At 30.5% G+C, this 16224-nt stretch overlaps 1 protein-coding gene across 5 annotated transcripts in view; it reads right to left on the bottom strand.

Moving 5' to 3' along the window:
• Positions 1-16224, bottom strand: part of LOC106785968 (nephrin) — a 363418-nt gene that overhangs the window by 9062 nt on the left and 338132 nt on the right. For all 5 annotated transcript variants that reach the window (XM_014746875.1, XM_014746873.1, XM_014746870.1 and 2 more), the window contains exons 4-13: positions 8413-8634; positions 6593-6772; positions 5734-6024; positions 4717-5016; positions 2797-2933; positions 2500-2653; positions 1888-2190; positions 1040-1315; positions 578-868; positions 276-454 (exon numbers count right to left, since the gene is read on the bottom strand). In XM_014746875.1, coding sequence (XP_014602361.1) covers positions 276-454; positions 578-868; positions 1040-1315; positions 1888-2190; positions 2500-2653; positions 2797-2933; positions 4717-5016; positions 5734-6024; positions 6593-6772; positions 8413-8634 — 2333 coding nt within the window. The remainder of the gene's footprint in view (positions 1-275; positions 455-577; positions 869-1039; positions 1316-1887; positions 2191-2499; positions 2654-2796; positions 2934-4716; positions 5017-5733; positions 6025-6592; positions 6773-8412; positions 8635-16224) is intronic.

Here is a 16224-nt window from a genome sequence, read left to right as displayed (position 1 = left end):
ATTTATATTATATATTATATATTATTATTATATTTATTATTATATTATCATATAACATAATCTCTTATTTATTATAAAACATAATTTGAACACCGTTCCATGCTAAATTATTTTCGTTCGATTATTTTTCATTCATGCCATTTGTTGTTTTAACGTATTAAATAAATATGCCTCTATGTGTACCATCGTTGGTACACGTGGCACTTAACGTGTGTTAATACAACATTATTTTTGTATTATTATAATATTATTATACCTTTATTTTTAACACTTACGTCGCTATGCGTGATGCTATATTTGTGTTCGGTCGCGTTAGGTAATAAAGATCTCCCATTGAAAATCCATGTGAAACGTGGCAACGGTGATCCCCGTGCTTTGCAATAAAGTGGCGCATTTATTCCTTTATTTGCCGCGGCCTTTCTCGTTAACGGTGTATTCATCATTTCTGGTGTAACTGTTAATAAATAGAACAAACAAAAAACAAACAAATGAATATAGAGAGGGGTTACGATTTATTTTATTCTTTTTTTTTTTTTTCTTTTGTTAACAAAAGTAACAACGATTATTATTAACTCACAATTCGTAATGAATAAAATCGGTTTCGAAGTGGCATTGCCAATTCCGTTGTTAACTTTGCACCGATATTCTCCTACGTCTTCCTTTTCTGGATGTTCTATATGAAGATATGAAGTTTTGTTCGCGAAAGATGTCGAATATCTTCCAGGTAATTCAGAATTGGAACCAACTTTTTGCCAAGTCACGAATTCGTCTCCTATAGGGCTACCGTCTACCTCGCAAAACAATTTAGCTTCGATTCCAGGTGGATATACCGTGCCCGACGTTGACGTGTGTAAGATTTTGGCAGGATCTAATATATAAAATACACACATACAAAAGATACAAAATAAATAAATAAATAAATAAATATGTTAAGTTTTAGATAAAGTGTTGAATAAAAGATATTCGTATAAAAAATCGATAGAAAATATGGGAATTCATTTGAAAAAAAAAAAAGAACAAAAAAGAAAGATTTACTCACATTGTACGGTCAAATTGAGTGGATAAAAGGTAGTCCCTTCTTCGTTGATAGCTTCGCACGTGTACGTTCCAGCATCGTAACGTTCCAATTTGGTGATATTCAGGGTTGGTCCACGAGCAGTTATTCTTTTGCCTATACTACTCAAAGGTAAACCATCCCTTGTCCATGTATAAGTTACCGTATTAGGATTTCCAGTTGCTGAGACGGATATTACGAAGGGTTCACCTTCCATGCCGGTTAACTCGTAATGTTCCAGTGTTGAAAATATTGGCTTGTCTATAACATCAATTTTCCCATATTAATGTTTAAACGAATCATCTCGTGGCGAAAAATCGATTGGGGTTTTTGGATTCGAATGGGGGTCGAATGAAATTTTATTTCAAACAAACGAAAAAAAAGAAAATTGATGTGTGTACTTATGTACGCACGTAAGAATTTATACTTTTTTAACGTAACAAAACGAACATAACCTCAAAAATAAATTCAATTATCTCGCGTACCAATATAATATTCTACATTTTTCGAAAAAAAGATAATATGATAAAATAAAATGAAGATATTAAATACCATAGATAAAAGGTTTTAATATAAATATGTACAATCTAATTTATTTATTTACGAATTACTTCATGCCGTAAATTTGAATCGCATCGTAAATATCATCGACAACTTCGTGGTGTCGATTTTTCTGTCGCATCTAAATTCACTTTCCAAAACGCGCCAAAAGAGAAGTATAACTTCAAAAATAAAACGAAACAACACTTTTCCGCACGGTTCGTTTGATTTTATTAGTTTCCAAATGTATATATGATCACTGTATATATATATATATATATATATGTACTTACATAGAACGTGAAGCGTTATCGCATCGTGTATCGACCTTTCCATTTGAGCGTTTCTTGCTTGACAGGTGTACACTTCGCAGTTCATGTCCTCCGTTAAATCCAAAGCCAATTCGACGTAGGAAAGAAAACCACCGTGTAAACCCGCTTTAGTACCATTTTTCGTTGAGGGTACCGATATACCACCCTTCCACCATGACATCTCTGCTGCTGGATTGCTGCTACTTGATTCGCAAATAATACGACCTTCCTGACCTGCATGGAAATCCTGCGGTTCTCGCGTGATCTTCACTTTTTCGGGCGGAACTACGATAAATAATAGACGATAAATAAATAAATAAATAAATAAATAAATAAAATGCAACACCCCTCGTGTCAAATGAGAAAAGAAATTCGATTCTAATATATTTTCTAATGTTAAAATTAGGTTAATCAAAAGAAATTCGTTAATTTATCGTGTCACAAATTGCATTAAACACTGCACGATGGATAGTTCTTTCTTTTTCTTCTTTTTCTTATAAAAATTAACTTTGTAAAAAATATTACAATTTAAAAAGTAACACCCACATACGCGAACTTTTGTAATTAACCTTAAATATAATATGTAATACATACAATTAACTCTTAATATTAGAGTTTTCATCAATGGTATTTCCGTGGCAGAATTGGTAGCTTCGCATCTAACGTGTGCATTGTTATCCGATGCATTAACGAGTATTGCTAGTTCACTGGAAACAGCTTGATCTCTCGTTCTGGACGTACCGAGTATCTGAAGAAACGAATAAAAGAGATTAGAAATAATTATAATATAAAATGTTCTAAATATTCACAAGATGAAAAAATAATCATATTTTATAATGAAAGAGAACGCGCATAGATAGATAAAAATCTTTTTTTACCCATATTATATACCTTTCTATCGTTTTTATACCACGTCAGAGTTGCCAGTGGATTACCAGCTGTGGCTGTGCACTGAAGTCTTAATACCGTTCCAGCGTCTATAGTTGTACCCTCTTCATAACCAGTGACGAAGAGGTTCGAGGGTGGATCTAGAACAAAGTGTGTATATGTGTTGCTAGCTTTAATCTTCATTCTCTTTGCGTTCGGATCAAAAAAAGCGTTGCAGTAATACGTAGTGCAACAGCAGCACCAGCACCAGTTCTTGCTACGTGTGCACCACCCATACCAACAACATTCTATACCAGTTCCCTGTATTGTCTCGATAAAATGACGTAGCACCTCGTGAAAATTTTCAAAGCTATGGTGTGTATATATATATATACTTAGGAATATTATATTTTATATATTAAAAAGCTCATTATTCGTTTTTCACGACTAACGAAGCTATCAAAAGTTGCATTTTCCATAGAGACGATGATGATGATGATAACTATCTATCTATACGAAATTATTCTTATATATTTATTTCAGATTAAATGTAAATAAGATTAAAAGATATCCTCTTTGGGTTAAGGTGGGATTAAAAATTGTCCTGTACCTTAATGCATACTGGAACATTTGTAGTTCCACCAGGAAATATATTTAATCTTATCTACCTAAAACAATTGTTAATGTCTTCAACAAATATTACTAAATCTAATTAAACTATTATTCTATTTTTCTTATATATTTTTGTTTTATACCTTTATTAATAAAAAATATATCCCAATATATATATTTTGTTTCATTTATAAAACATTTAAAAATAATTAAATTTTGTATGCAACCAAGGGACTATTTTATTATCTGAAATTTTGTGCTGCAATGAGTTAAAGTTTTAATAGCGAACATTTTAATACTTTGAGTTAGCAAATGATATTATTTCGTTGAATATTGACGCCATTTCTCCTCATCATCCTTTCCTAACATTTGGCAGCAGTGTTACGGTTAGATGAAAAGAGAAAGGTCAGACATGCGTGGCTCTTGCCAACTAGCCAACCAAAGTCGAGAGAGAGAGAGAGAGAGAATGAGAGAGAGAATGAGAGAGAGAATGAGAGAGTACTACCTGACAACATGGTGTTGTCTCGGAACGAGAATAATTTGCTCAAACAGCAGAATTCTGAATTAGGAAGTACGATAGCCAATTTCTCTCTCTCTCTCTCTCTCTCTCTCTCTCTCTCTCTCTCTCTTACTCTATTTCTGTCTCTGTCTTTCTCTATATATATGTCTACCCCAACATTCTAACCAAGAAGATTGATTTACCCAAACCGAAGGTAGGAATTTGCATGAGAAACTACGAGGGGGACGATAATGCACTCTGTTGCATCGATGACTGTAACGTGTATCCGTTGCAGAGACAGAAATCGTTACGATGATATATTTAATATATACTTTTATAGTTATATTGTATAATAATTATTCTGTTAAAATTATAAAAGTATAATTTGAATCGTTATAATATATGTATCTAATTTTGTTATATGTAACCATCAACAATAAATTTTAAGAATATTACGAAAAATTGAAAGACGTCATTGGAAAACGTTGAAAATAAAAAAAGAATTTTCAGTTTCCAAATCGGACCTTTATAATATCTCGTTTTTTTTTTTCTTCTTTTTTTTTTTTTTTTTTTTGATATAGAATTCAACCGATAGAAAGTTCAACGTTTTCGAGAGAATAGTATAATGGATTTAACGATCGGATCGAGTAAAAATAACTCGGGGGTGGGGGTGGGGGTGGAGTGGGAGTTCAACGTGTTGACGAATTGATCGTTTGCGAGTTCATCGAACGAAAATTTCATTATGGTGAGTTATACAGTACGTATACTGTAGGTATACATATATATGTATGTATATGTATATGTTCTATATATATAAAGTATATTATACTCACAGATGACGTTGATAGTATGTGTGCCAACCACATTCTCAGCAAGTTTAGCATTCGACGCGTGGCAGATAACAACGATGCTTCTACTCTTGTGATTTATACTGAAAGTCACATTCGAAGTTGTGATCCAACCACCCTGAGACGCTGGTTCCGTTTTCGACGTGCTATTCTCAAAGTTCCGACCGTCAACCGACCACTTTATATCCGCAGGTGGGTTAGAGTTCTCTGTTGTACAAGTAATCACAACTTGTTCACCTGCCTTTGCCTCGGTAGGTCCGGTGATTATCACATTGGCTGGCACAACTGGAAAAATATTTTTCATTCTATATACAATCTTTTCTCGTAACGCGTTTCTTTTTTTTTAATTTAATTTAATATTATTTTTAACACTAGATTTTGACCGATGTTTCGTTTATTATGTTTTTTTTTTCAAAACTTACGAACGTTTGATTGAACGATAGAGGAATTTAATATTTTTACCTTATATTTTACTAAGTAATTAAAAATCAAACATATGTTTTTAAAAAAATAATATTTAAGTTTTATATATATGTAGTAATATTATCAAAGTTTGAATGAGTCAACTTGGTTCGGTTTGTATATCTAGTGTTAAGTGTATTCGTAGAATTAAAAAGTTATGAATATACTATTTTTGTTTTTATATATACTAATTTTTATTAATTATTATTTATGTATAGTATATATTATCTATTATTTGCTTTTTTTACTTCATCTTTTTTGTTAAATTTATATATTAATCAGTATATCCCGTAAATAAATAAATAAATATATAGATTAAAATGAGAAAGCGTGGGATTAGTGAACGTGTTAATATTTAAAAAGGAAAGATTGTCGAGTGAAATGAAAATCTTCATCTCGAAGTAATTTTATCCCCTAATACCATCTAAATAAATTGACGTTGATAATTAAGATGATGTTAATGTGATAAAATATTCTTAGCATCGTTAAAGTATAGTTTAATGTGACACAAGATAAAATGTCATTCCCTTTTATACTTACAAAGTACAGTTAGGTCAACGTGCACTTTCATGGGTTCAACACTCATGATATTGGACACCTCGCATTTGTATCGTGCCTTGTCATCTTGTGCCATGGCCTTGAAAGACAGGACACTCTCTGATAGGCTTCCTTCCGAATGATACTTGGTCGTGACTTGTTTGTTATTTCTATACCAAACAATTTCGGCAGGTGGATTTCCACCTCGTGATCGACAGGTAAGCTCCACTTGTTGATCCCGTTGTACGGTTTCACCCTCGGTGTAACCCTCGATGTATGGTATACCTGGTGGATCTGTCAAAATTCATTATATTTTTGTATTTTAAATTTATCGTATATTAAATCAGCAATTCATTTCCTAAAGGAATCGTTAACCATTCTTTTTTGTATTACAATTAACAATTAATTCCAATATCATCTGTGTTCTTTTTCGAAACGAAATAATATATCCAAGTTTTTATATATTCAGAATTAGTCAAAGGTTTTTAAATGATTTTATATAACAATTTATCTATTCTTATTTCTTTTATAAAATTTTATATATTCCTAATTAGGTTCGCAGTTTTGTAATGTAAAAATGAAAAATTATTTCAACGAGTTAAGAAATAATAATAGAACTTTTAGAAAAATTATCTAAAACAAAAACTGTCACACTTCCTGTGTTAACGTTACGAAATAAATTTAATCTCAAACATTTATTAACGTTATTATCAAAAGTAAATACAATATGGTATATTGTCATATTGTTTAAATAAAAATACAAATTTGATTATTCGCTTTTATCAATTTCGATCTATGCAATTTATCTTTCCGATTAACAACGTTTCCTGTATGTTAGTTATGCGATGGGTCCTTTACTTACAGAAAACGGAGAGTTTGATGGTAGCCCGCATCGGACGATTAATGGGAATTGCTGGATGATTGGCTTCGCAGGTATAATCCATCTCATCATCGTCGGCAGTTGGGACTATAGTGATAGATCCGTGGGTATCGTATTTGAGAAGTTTCTTCGTAGTTTCGCCAGGCTTCAGCATCTCCTTGTCTGAACAAGCATTATCGACATGAATGAAGAAACGTGCTTTGTCTTAATATTTTCTTAAGTATGGTTGTTCCTTGAGTAAGTAATTACCTAGTTAATTACTTATCTATAAGTATATCAAAAATACTTATACTACGTTTAACTAAATCCCTTTTGTTTGATTTTATACTTTAGCTTATTAATAGAATTCATTAAAATTAAATTCTATCATTAAATAATTGTGTGTGTAAATAATATTCTACAATATTTTCATAGAATATAATAATATATAATTACGATAATATAATCATTGATTTTTATTAATATAATATTTTCTTGCAATACGATATTTACACATTTTTATACGTATATAATTTATGCATATGCAGATAATATAATAATACTTACAAAAATATTTCAATAAACATTACTCATTCGCTATCGTCAAAATAAATGTACTTCACGTGCTTTTAATCATTCCCCATGATATAATAAATATTACTGAAGACTTGAAAAAACTTCATAGATAATATAAGTCCCTCATATATAAAAAAAACCCCATAGACATAGACTGTTGATTCTTTCGGGGTAGGTGGGGGGGTTGATTTCTTTCTTTCTTTCTTTCGATAGGACACAATACGTATGTATGTATGTATGTGTATACTATATGTATGGGGTTGGTTTGGTTCACCGTTAACCAAAGCACGTAGTACATACTACGAGAAACGAGCATGGAATGTTTTAAACGGCGTTAATTCTAAAATACATCGATGTTTGTTCCGTGATTGCATTGCCTTGCCCGATATCCCACCGTTATCTCGTTTTAATCGAAGGTGCGCGCGAGCGGAATAATCGATACTTTCGGATGATCGAGCGGTTGGTACTAGAAGGAAAATTCAATTAAGCTGCTGACGATTCTTTCATTTTTCGTTCGATACGATATTTCGGTACAGCGAAATGAGAAAAAGTGACGAATGCGTTTCGAATTAATTTTCCTTGCCTTCTTTTTTCATATTTTTTTCCTTGCTATCTCTCTCTCTCTCTTTTAAATTTAAATCAATGCTTACCGTACTTTTCTCGTGCATTATTATTATTATTATTATTCAATTAGTTGTTTTTCTCGTCTCGTCCAAAAATAAAATTATTAATAAGTAAGTATCATAGGGAATTTGGACATTCAATAGAACTAGAACGAATTTTAATTAATCAAAACGAAGTTCTAGTTCTTTTGAATGTCCAAATTTCCTATGATACTTATTTATTCATTATTATTATTATTATTATTTATATACATACATACATATATACGTGTCATATACTACGTTTATATTTGAACAACTTCACAATTTCTATCTCGAGTTTCTTTTTTTTTTATTTTTCCTTTGCTTATTTCCTCGACGATCATTGTCAGGATGACGGAAATTTCGTATTAACTTTTAAGATGATACATCAAAAGTTAATGGGAGTGTTATTTAAAAATTTTCAAAGTTACTAGTGTTACCGAGTTGAAACATTAAATATTTAAAATTGGAACGTTTTGAAAAATTCAAACGCACTTCTCCCGTATGTAAATAATAATTAGATCATGAATTAGATATAAAGTTGTTTTTTTCTTTTTTTTTTTTTTAAGAGATAGTATATTAAAATAATGAATAGAAACTTACCACCTTCGATCGATATCGGCATGATGCTAGTGTCACCACCTTTGATTTGTACATTTCCACGATACCAAACAATCGAGGCTGCTGGTTTTGCAGATCTCACGACGCATTCCAAACGCGTTGATTCGCCAACTTTAACTTCGATTTTGTTTTTATTCGAATGACTATTGCCGTCTAGATTTTTCTTGAACGGTTGACTACTGATCTCGACTTTTTGTGGTAATGCTGTAACATATAAATATAATAATAATAGTATAGATATAAAATAAAATATAAAGTGTCATGTGAAATAATATAAATGATTAATATAAATATTAGTCATAAAACAATAATATCTAAAGTTTTATTACATTTCACGTATAATTTAATTTATCTTTCATTCAGTAAATAGTTATATAAAATATGATATCGTCTCTATATATATATATATCTTCCTTACGGTCTTATTTAATTGTTAAAATTTGTTAAAACAATGAAAATATCGAAATAATTGATTTAACCGATATTGCAGTCGATTGCAATGTCGAACACAATGCGATTTGAATTTGAAAATGCACTCGCACGTAAACTGTGGGACGTAGATTTTGACTGAGAAACGAGCATTGGCTTAATTCAATGCTAGTGTATATTTATATGTATGTATACACATACGTGAATATATGTGTCCGTGTGGTATATGTGTGTACCATTTGAATAGTTTATTGCAATATCGGACGGTGCACCTATCTCGCATGTACTTTACGACTAGCTTTTGATCTCGGATATTCTGTTTCCGAAGCAATAAATCCTATCAATAATTTGTCATTTTTTTTTTTTTTTACTGTAGAAAACTAGACAGATTAAAGATGACGTATATATTTATATATATATATATGAGTGTGCATTTCTGTATATGTATCTAGATATTACGTGTACTATAAAGCGTATTTCTCGTTTAATCCAAATTGATGATCAACGTAGAATTATGAACTATGTTCAAAGAAAAGCACTCGTTCAAATCCGATTTAACGATTCGAAGTGGAATTAATGATGGCAATCTTTCTTTCTCTCTCTCTCTCTCTCATCTATTTTTTCTTCTCTCATATCGACGTAATATTTTGGTCTATGAAACTATCGTATATTATTAAGAAAAAATATTACTAGACAATATCGACAAGAATGGTATTCAACTATCTCGATCATATATCAAATATAATAATATTTTTATTTATTTATTTATTTATACTCCGTACCCTTTCGGGTTTGGAGGGCTTCCGATATAACTATTCTTTTTACAAAAATGCAACAACAATTCTTATATATTCTATCGAAATATATTTTAACTTCAAACAAAATTAAAATTAATTTTTGATCTAATTAACATCATAACGATTCTATTCTACAAGCTAATCCAATTCTAAAAATAGAAAACAAAAACAAATTTAAGTTCATAACTTCTTTCTTTTCTTATTATTATCAAATATAATATTTTATATAAAAATTATAAATTTATATTTTATATAAAAATGATCATTTTATTTTTCTTATCGAAAAACGATACACATTCGAAGTTAACAGTTAAATAATGGTAATAAGAGTAGCTGGAGTTAACTAGTAAACGATTTGCAATTTGATAAATGTTTGGTTCGGAAACTTCTAAAGAACTGGGCCCAGCATCAATTCCTTTGACCTTTCCGATCAATATTCAAGCTTCTCGATGACATCTACGTAATAGTAGTTTTAGTTACACATACGTGTGTGGTTCCTATACTACATGCATCTATCTATCTATCCATCTATCTATGTATAAGTGCGTGTGTATATGTGGAGCCAGCATTCACCTACGTTAATGCATATATACGAGTTCGACCGGTCTGTGTGTTAAGCACAAACAAGTTCAGAGAAGAGCGACCTTTGACCCTAATTTCCTCTTTACCCTCCCATTCGCTTAACCACAAGGCGTCCATTGCGTGTCACTCGAACAGAGAATACCCGATTTTCCTGCGTTAATTTTTCATCTTTGACACGAATTCATGAGAAATGTTCTCCCGCTTCAAAGAAGTTAAACCTACCTCCCTCCCCTCCCCCCACCCCCACACCCTTATAACTTTTTATTTCGTGTTTCATTTTCATATTTTATTATTATTAACTATAAACTTTTAATCCTGACGATATTTAATATTTAAATAATTATTCTATCAGATAATTTTAACCTTTTACTATACCCTTTCGTAGATACGCGTTGTATTTTATTTTTTATCGGATACAAATTAATTTTTCCTTTCTATCCGATGTTGTTGTTTCTTTCTTTTTTTTTTTAAACGTATTACATTTTAAGTCTATAATTCATTGAACTTAATTATTCTTTCTTTTTAAAGCAGGTGGGGGGGGGGAGGAATGTAGACGACAAAAATTGTATTATAAATGATTAACGATACGGATACGATGTTAAATATTGTATTCGCAAATAATATCGGAATAGCACGTTTTCCTAATGCGTTACGTTAAGCTAGTTAAATAATAAAAATATAATACATACGAGATAAATGACAGAATGTTGATTAAATAAATATTAATGTAATAAAACGCGAGTATATAAAAAGAAAAACAATGAGAAATGAATTGTTTGAATTAATAAAACAAATAAATAAAATATAATCTTCATTTACCTATCATTACTTTTCGTTTATATACGATATGAAACAACATAACGCATGAAAACATTTGATACGATGATTATAAATATTTTTATCTTTAAATTTTAATAATATTAAAGATGAATCGTGAAAGTTCGTACATTTTTCGAATAAATATTTAATTGAGATTACGAAATAATTGCACTATCTGAAACAAGAACACAATAAACTCATGAACTTTTGGTACACTCTGACAATAATAATAATAATAATTATTATTAATAAATAAGTATCGTAGGAAAATTGGACATTAAAAAGAACTAGAACATAGTTTTGATTAATTGGACGTTTCGTCCCTTTATTTTGTCCAATTTTCCTACGATACTTATTTATTAATAATTTTATTTTTGGACGAGAGAAATAACTAATTGAATACTACTACTAATAATAATAATAATAACAACTAATACAAATACATCAATCGACATGAAAATCAAATGATCAAAGAACAACAACAACAAATAAAAAGATAGAAATAGTTGTGAATGATATGGGGGGTAGGAAAGTAAGAGAAAAAAACAAATACGAATGGGATAGTCGCATTGCTTATTTTGGCGCCAGTCAAATGTCACTTATCTTTTATCTATAGTAGTAGATAGTAGACAAGGTTAGGTGAATTTGAGAGAAGATGGCTTGCAAGGCGAAAGGGAGTGGTTTCTAACAAACAGCATCCAGGGGTAGCAAGCTTCCTGCTTCTGCTTCTGCTGCTTCTGCTGTTGCTGTTGCTGTTGTTGCTACGAGCTAGTCTCTTGTCAACCAAATTAACTAGACCCACCACCGTTGCAAGCTATACCGAGGGATAACGATGCTAACGTCCGAGTTCTCTCTCTCTCTCTCTCTTCCTGCTTTCAACATACAAGTGTGTGTGTGTGTATGAGAGAGAGAGTAGGATAGAGAAAGGTGGTACATGTATTCCAAACGAAAATGTCTTCGTGATTGTTGAACGCGCTCCGCTGAGTACTCGAACGGTTAACCCCTTTTCATTTTCCCCTGGATTTCTCATGAACGGTTAAGATTAAAGTTCAGAAATCAAATGTTAAATTATTCCAAAATAACGTTCAATGAAATTTCCCCCCTTTTTTACACATTACAAAATTATTTCTCAATTGTGAATTATTTTTAATTTAGGATAATTGTTTACAATTACACGCTGTTTATTTTATATTATATATTATTATAATATATTAGGATGATAATTAAAGTTCGTGACGTTTATATATATATATATGTGTATATTAATATTTTCAAAAGAAATTTAACAAAAACAATTCGATTAGGTATATGCAGTTTTTAAGTAAAGCTTCAACGTGAATGAGAATTAAATAAGATTGTTGGGAGGAAAGGAAAAAAAAAAGATGAAGCAAAATGAAGTATTTTTTTATCTACTCGAACGACTTAGAAAATAATTGACGAGGTCAAAGTTCGATAGGATCGATATCACCCCGAAGAAAATTACGTCGTAAAGGGGTAGCTCGTAAAATTAAACGAATTTCCTCTTCGTTCCTTCTAAGTTTTTCTTCTTATTTTATAGATATTGCAACGTCTCGTTGTTTTTCTATAAGTAAATATATAGAATTAACCATAACGGTGAAGTTTTAGCCAATTGAAAAAACTACAATAAAGCTGCAAATGATTCTAGTTGACCGATTTTTAAAAACTAAAACCATTGCAGGAATTCAGCAGTTGCATAGTGTTATACCAAGCAGTTGATGGGTGTTTGTTTGTAAAGAATTATTCTAATTCAGAACAATATATTGTTTGTAAATTATTTAAACTATCAAGGAAATCTAAATAAATTGCTAATTATAATATTCACTTGAAAAATTAACCCATAATTAATTGCAAATTAAAATTTTGTTATTATAATTTTCGATAGTATATAATTAACTACAATATAAGTATATATTTTTTTCCGGAAAGTACATTTAAAGACAAAAGATTTAAAAAAAAAAAAGACAAAACGTTTCGACAAGTAAATTTTTGGCAAAGTTACGGCTATTCGAAAGGAAAAAAAACATTTTTTGGGGGCTGAAAAATTCATAACTTTGTTTGAGTTGAGTGACATAATTTGAAAAAATTCTGAGAGATGTTTTTCAATCAGGTAGAAAATGATCAAAAAGTTTCAGCCAAATCGAAAGGGGTTAGGGGGTCAAAAGTGGTCGATTTGAGATTGAATGACACATATATATATATCATCACATATATTCGTATATTTTGTTATATAATATATTCATAAAATATACGCGAGAAAAATTCACGCATATATAAATACACATATAAGTATATACGTTAGTATTTGCACGTGTAATGTGCAACCCCCACCCACCTCGCTAAAATGCGTCTGCCGTTAAAGTAAAAAAGTGTTCATGCAAATCGACGCGTGGCTTTGAAAGCTTATGCGAATACTTGCACGACTCGTGTATAAAAAAGCATAGGTACTTACTTCTATTTATGCTTTGCGCGAATTTTCCAGAGAGAGAGAGAGAAATAAATTCTTTCTTTTTTTCTCTCTCATTCTCTTTTTCACAAACGTATTCATATATGACATACACACACTAACATACAAGCAGTATTTTTTACTATATATAATATTTGTATATTATTATGAGTATTATATAAACGTGCATTATTATATTTATATTTTATAATATTCTATATAATAATATAAAATATATAATATAAGATAATAATATTATTTATACATATATATTTAAAATAATGCATATTTCATTATTATTTATTTCGTTAATTTTTTTGCTGAAGAATTTGTAACAACAAACTTGATACTATTTCCGTTAGATTAAAATCAGAGAAATTTGTACGTAATTAACGAAAATATTGTCAAAGCACAACAGATATAAACGTGATATTTCAGATATTTCAGATAACAGTAAAGCTTGAACGTTCGTTTTAAGCGTTAGTATATTTAACGCGACTCGAGCGTGATCGTTGAAACTCGTAATACGAGATGGAAAGAGGGTAGTCATCGACGGGATAGGTAAAAGTAGTATAGTAGTGGTAATAGTAACACTACTACTACTACTAGTAGTAGTAGTAGTAGTACGTACAAATCGTTTCCATTTTCGAGGTCTCTGTAAAAATTTCCGATTCGAACTACGGCGTTCGTGTGTAACTTTACGCTCGAAAGCAATGAAGCAGCAGCAACAGTAACAGAGGCAGAGGCTGCTGCTGCTGTTGCTGTTGCTGATGCTGTGCGAGAGTTTAACGTTGAGAATAATACCTGTTGCGCGTGAATAGCGCGAATAGCTGCGATGTTTTACTCGACATTATGGCCGAAACGCGACCACCGTTCTTCTACATTTCTCTTTCTCTTTCTCTTTCTCTCTCTCTTTCTCACTTTGGTATATCCACGCGAATGGTTCGTTCCAAAAAAAAAAAAAATGGATAGCGTGTCAAAAGAATTATTCCAAGAACACCGAGTAAACGGGTGTTGGTTGGTACTGGTGTTAATACTGGTTATGACTTTTTATAATGAAATTTAAATTTATCACAAGGTGTGAGACAAATGTTCACAATTTACTAAAAAAAAAATATATATATATTTTTTTTACTTTTATAAACGATTGTCTACGAAGTGAAAGAAAGAAACGAGTGTACGTGTGTATAACACGTCTATGCGTATATATTATATACTTGTATGTATGTTTGTAGTGTAGATGTATGTGCATATACGAGAAAGACAATCCGTATGATCAAAGCATTCGTGAATCGTCTAAAGCTGGGTAAAAGCTAGCGAAGCTACCAAATGCACTGGGGGGTGGGAGGAGAAGTACGATGCTCCTGGCTAACCAATGATATCTTGTATATACAGATATAAAGTTACCTTCGGTTCACGGCCTATTCTCTTTGAGCTTTTTCGTTTTTTGATTTTGCTTGAGAACAGTGTATGGTGTAGATTGACTATTGATAACAAACTATTATACATAATCGATGAAAGAACGAAATAACTCTTAATGATAAGGTATCACAGGTAACTTGGACATAAAAAAGAAGTAGAACTTAATTTAACTAAGTTGGACGTTTCGTCCCTTTATTGGGACTTCCTCAGCAATTGGAAATTTTATTTTGAATAAGAATAAATAATAGAAGAAATAATAATAAAATAAATTGAATAAGAATAAATAATAAAAGAAATAATAATAAAATAAAATTTCTAGTTGCTGAAGAAATCCCAATAAAGGGACGAAACGTCCAACTTAGTTAAATTAAGTTCTACTTCTTTTTTTTTATGTCCAAGTTCCCTGTGATACCTTATCATTAAAAATTATAATTTTGGACGAGAGAAATAACGTTTTAAATTTTTACCCTATCCAACTTCACCCTGCGAGACATATTTATTAAATAATTTTATTTTTGGACGTGATAAATGACTAATTGATTATATATAATATTAATGTACGTGTAAGAATAGATTTTGATTTATCTTTCAATCACAATATGAAATAGTTTATTGTCACGATTTCATATTTGATTTAATCTTTTAATAATTATAAACTTTTATTTATAACATATATAAATCTCTTGTGCGATTAAATTTCATGAAGTTCAGCTAACTCTGTTGGTTATATTTTTTTTATTTATTTTCAATTGAATGTTGAACGAATTAGATAATAGTATAATCATGCATAATTCTATCGCGCATGGATGCTCTCGTTTAATCGATCGGACAGAATAGAGACATATTGTAATGTACTAATATATATATATATATATATAATATATATATGTATATATATTATATAATGTATATTGGACTATTTGTAATAACGATTCGTTATTAACATTTTGGAAAATTAATTCTGATTAGAGATACGAGCAATTTATCAGTTTGAAAATTCTTCGCTCAGGAGAATCGATGGTTAATACTGTAATACGAAAGATCTTTGGAATTTGTACCAAACACGAGTACTAATCGATATAATATATATGAAGGTTCGATTCCTATAATTATCTATCTCGGAAAGTGATATTAAATGCACATTATTATAATTGACAATAAGTCAAATAATATATGTTGATTACGAAAAATATATGCACATATTTTTATATATGTTTATATGCGTGTAAAATAAAAAGATAGAAAGTGAGAAAGAGAGAGAAAGAGAAATAATGTGAAATT

Source organism: Polistes canadensis, unplaced genomic scaffold (genome assembly GCF_001313835.1).
Source record: "Polistes canadensis isolate GaletaPanama2010 unplaced genomic scaffold, ASM131383v1 scaffold_60, whole genome shotgun sequence".
NCBI classification, from domain to species: Eukaryota; Metazoa; Arthropoda; class Insecta; order Hymenoptera; family Vespidae; genus Polistes; species Polistes canadensis.
The sequence above is the reverse complement of the archived record's forward strand: the minus strand, read 5'-3'. Positions and strand labels throughout refer to the sequence as shown.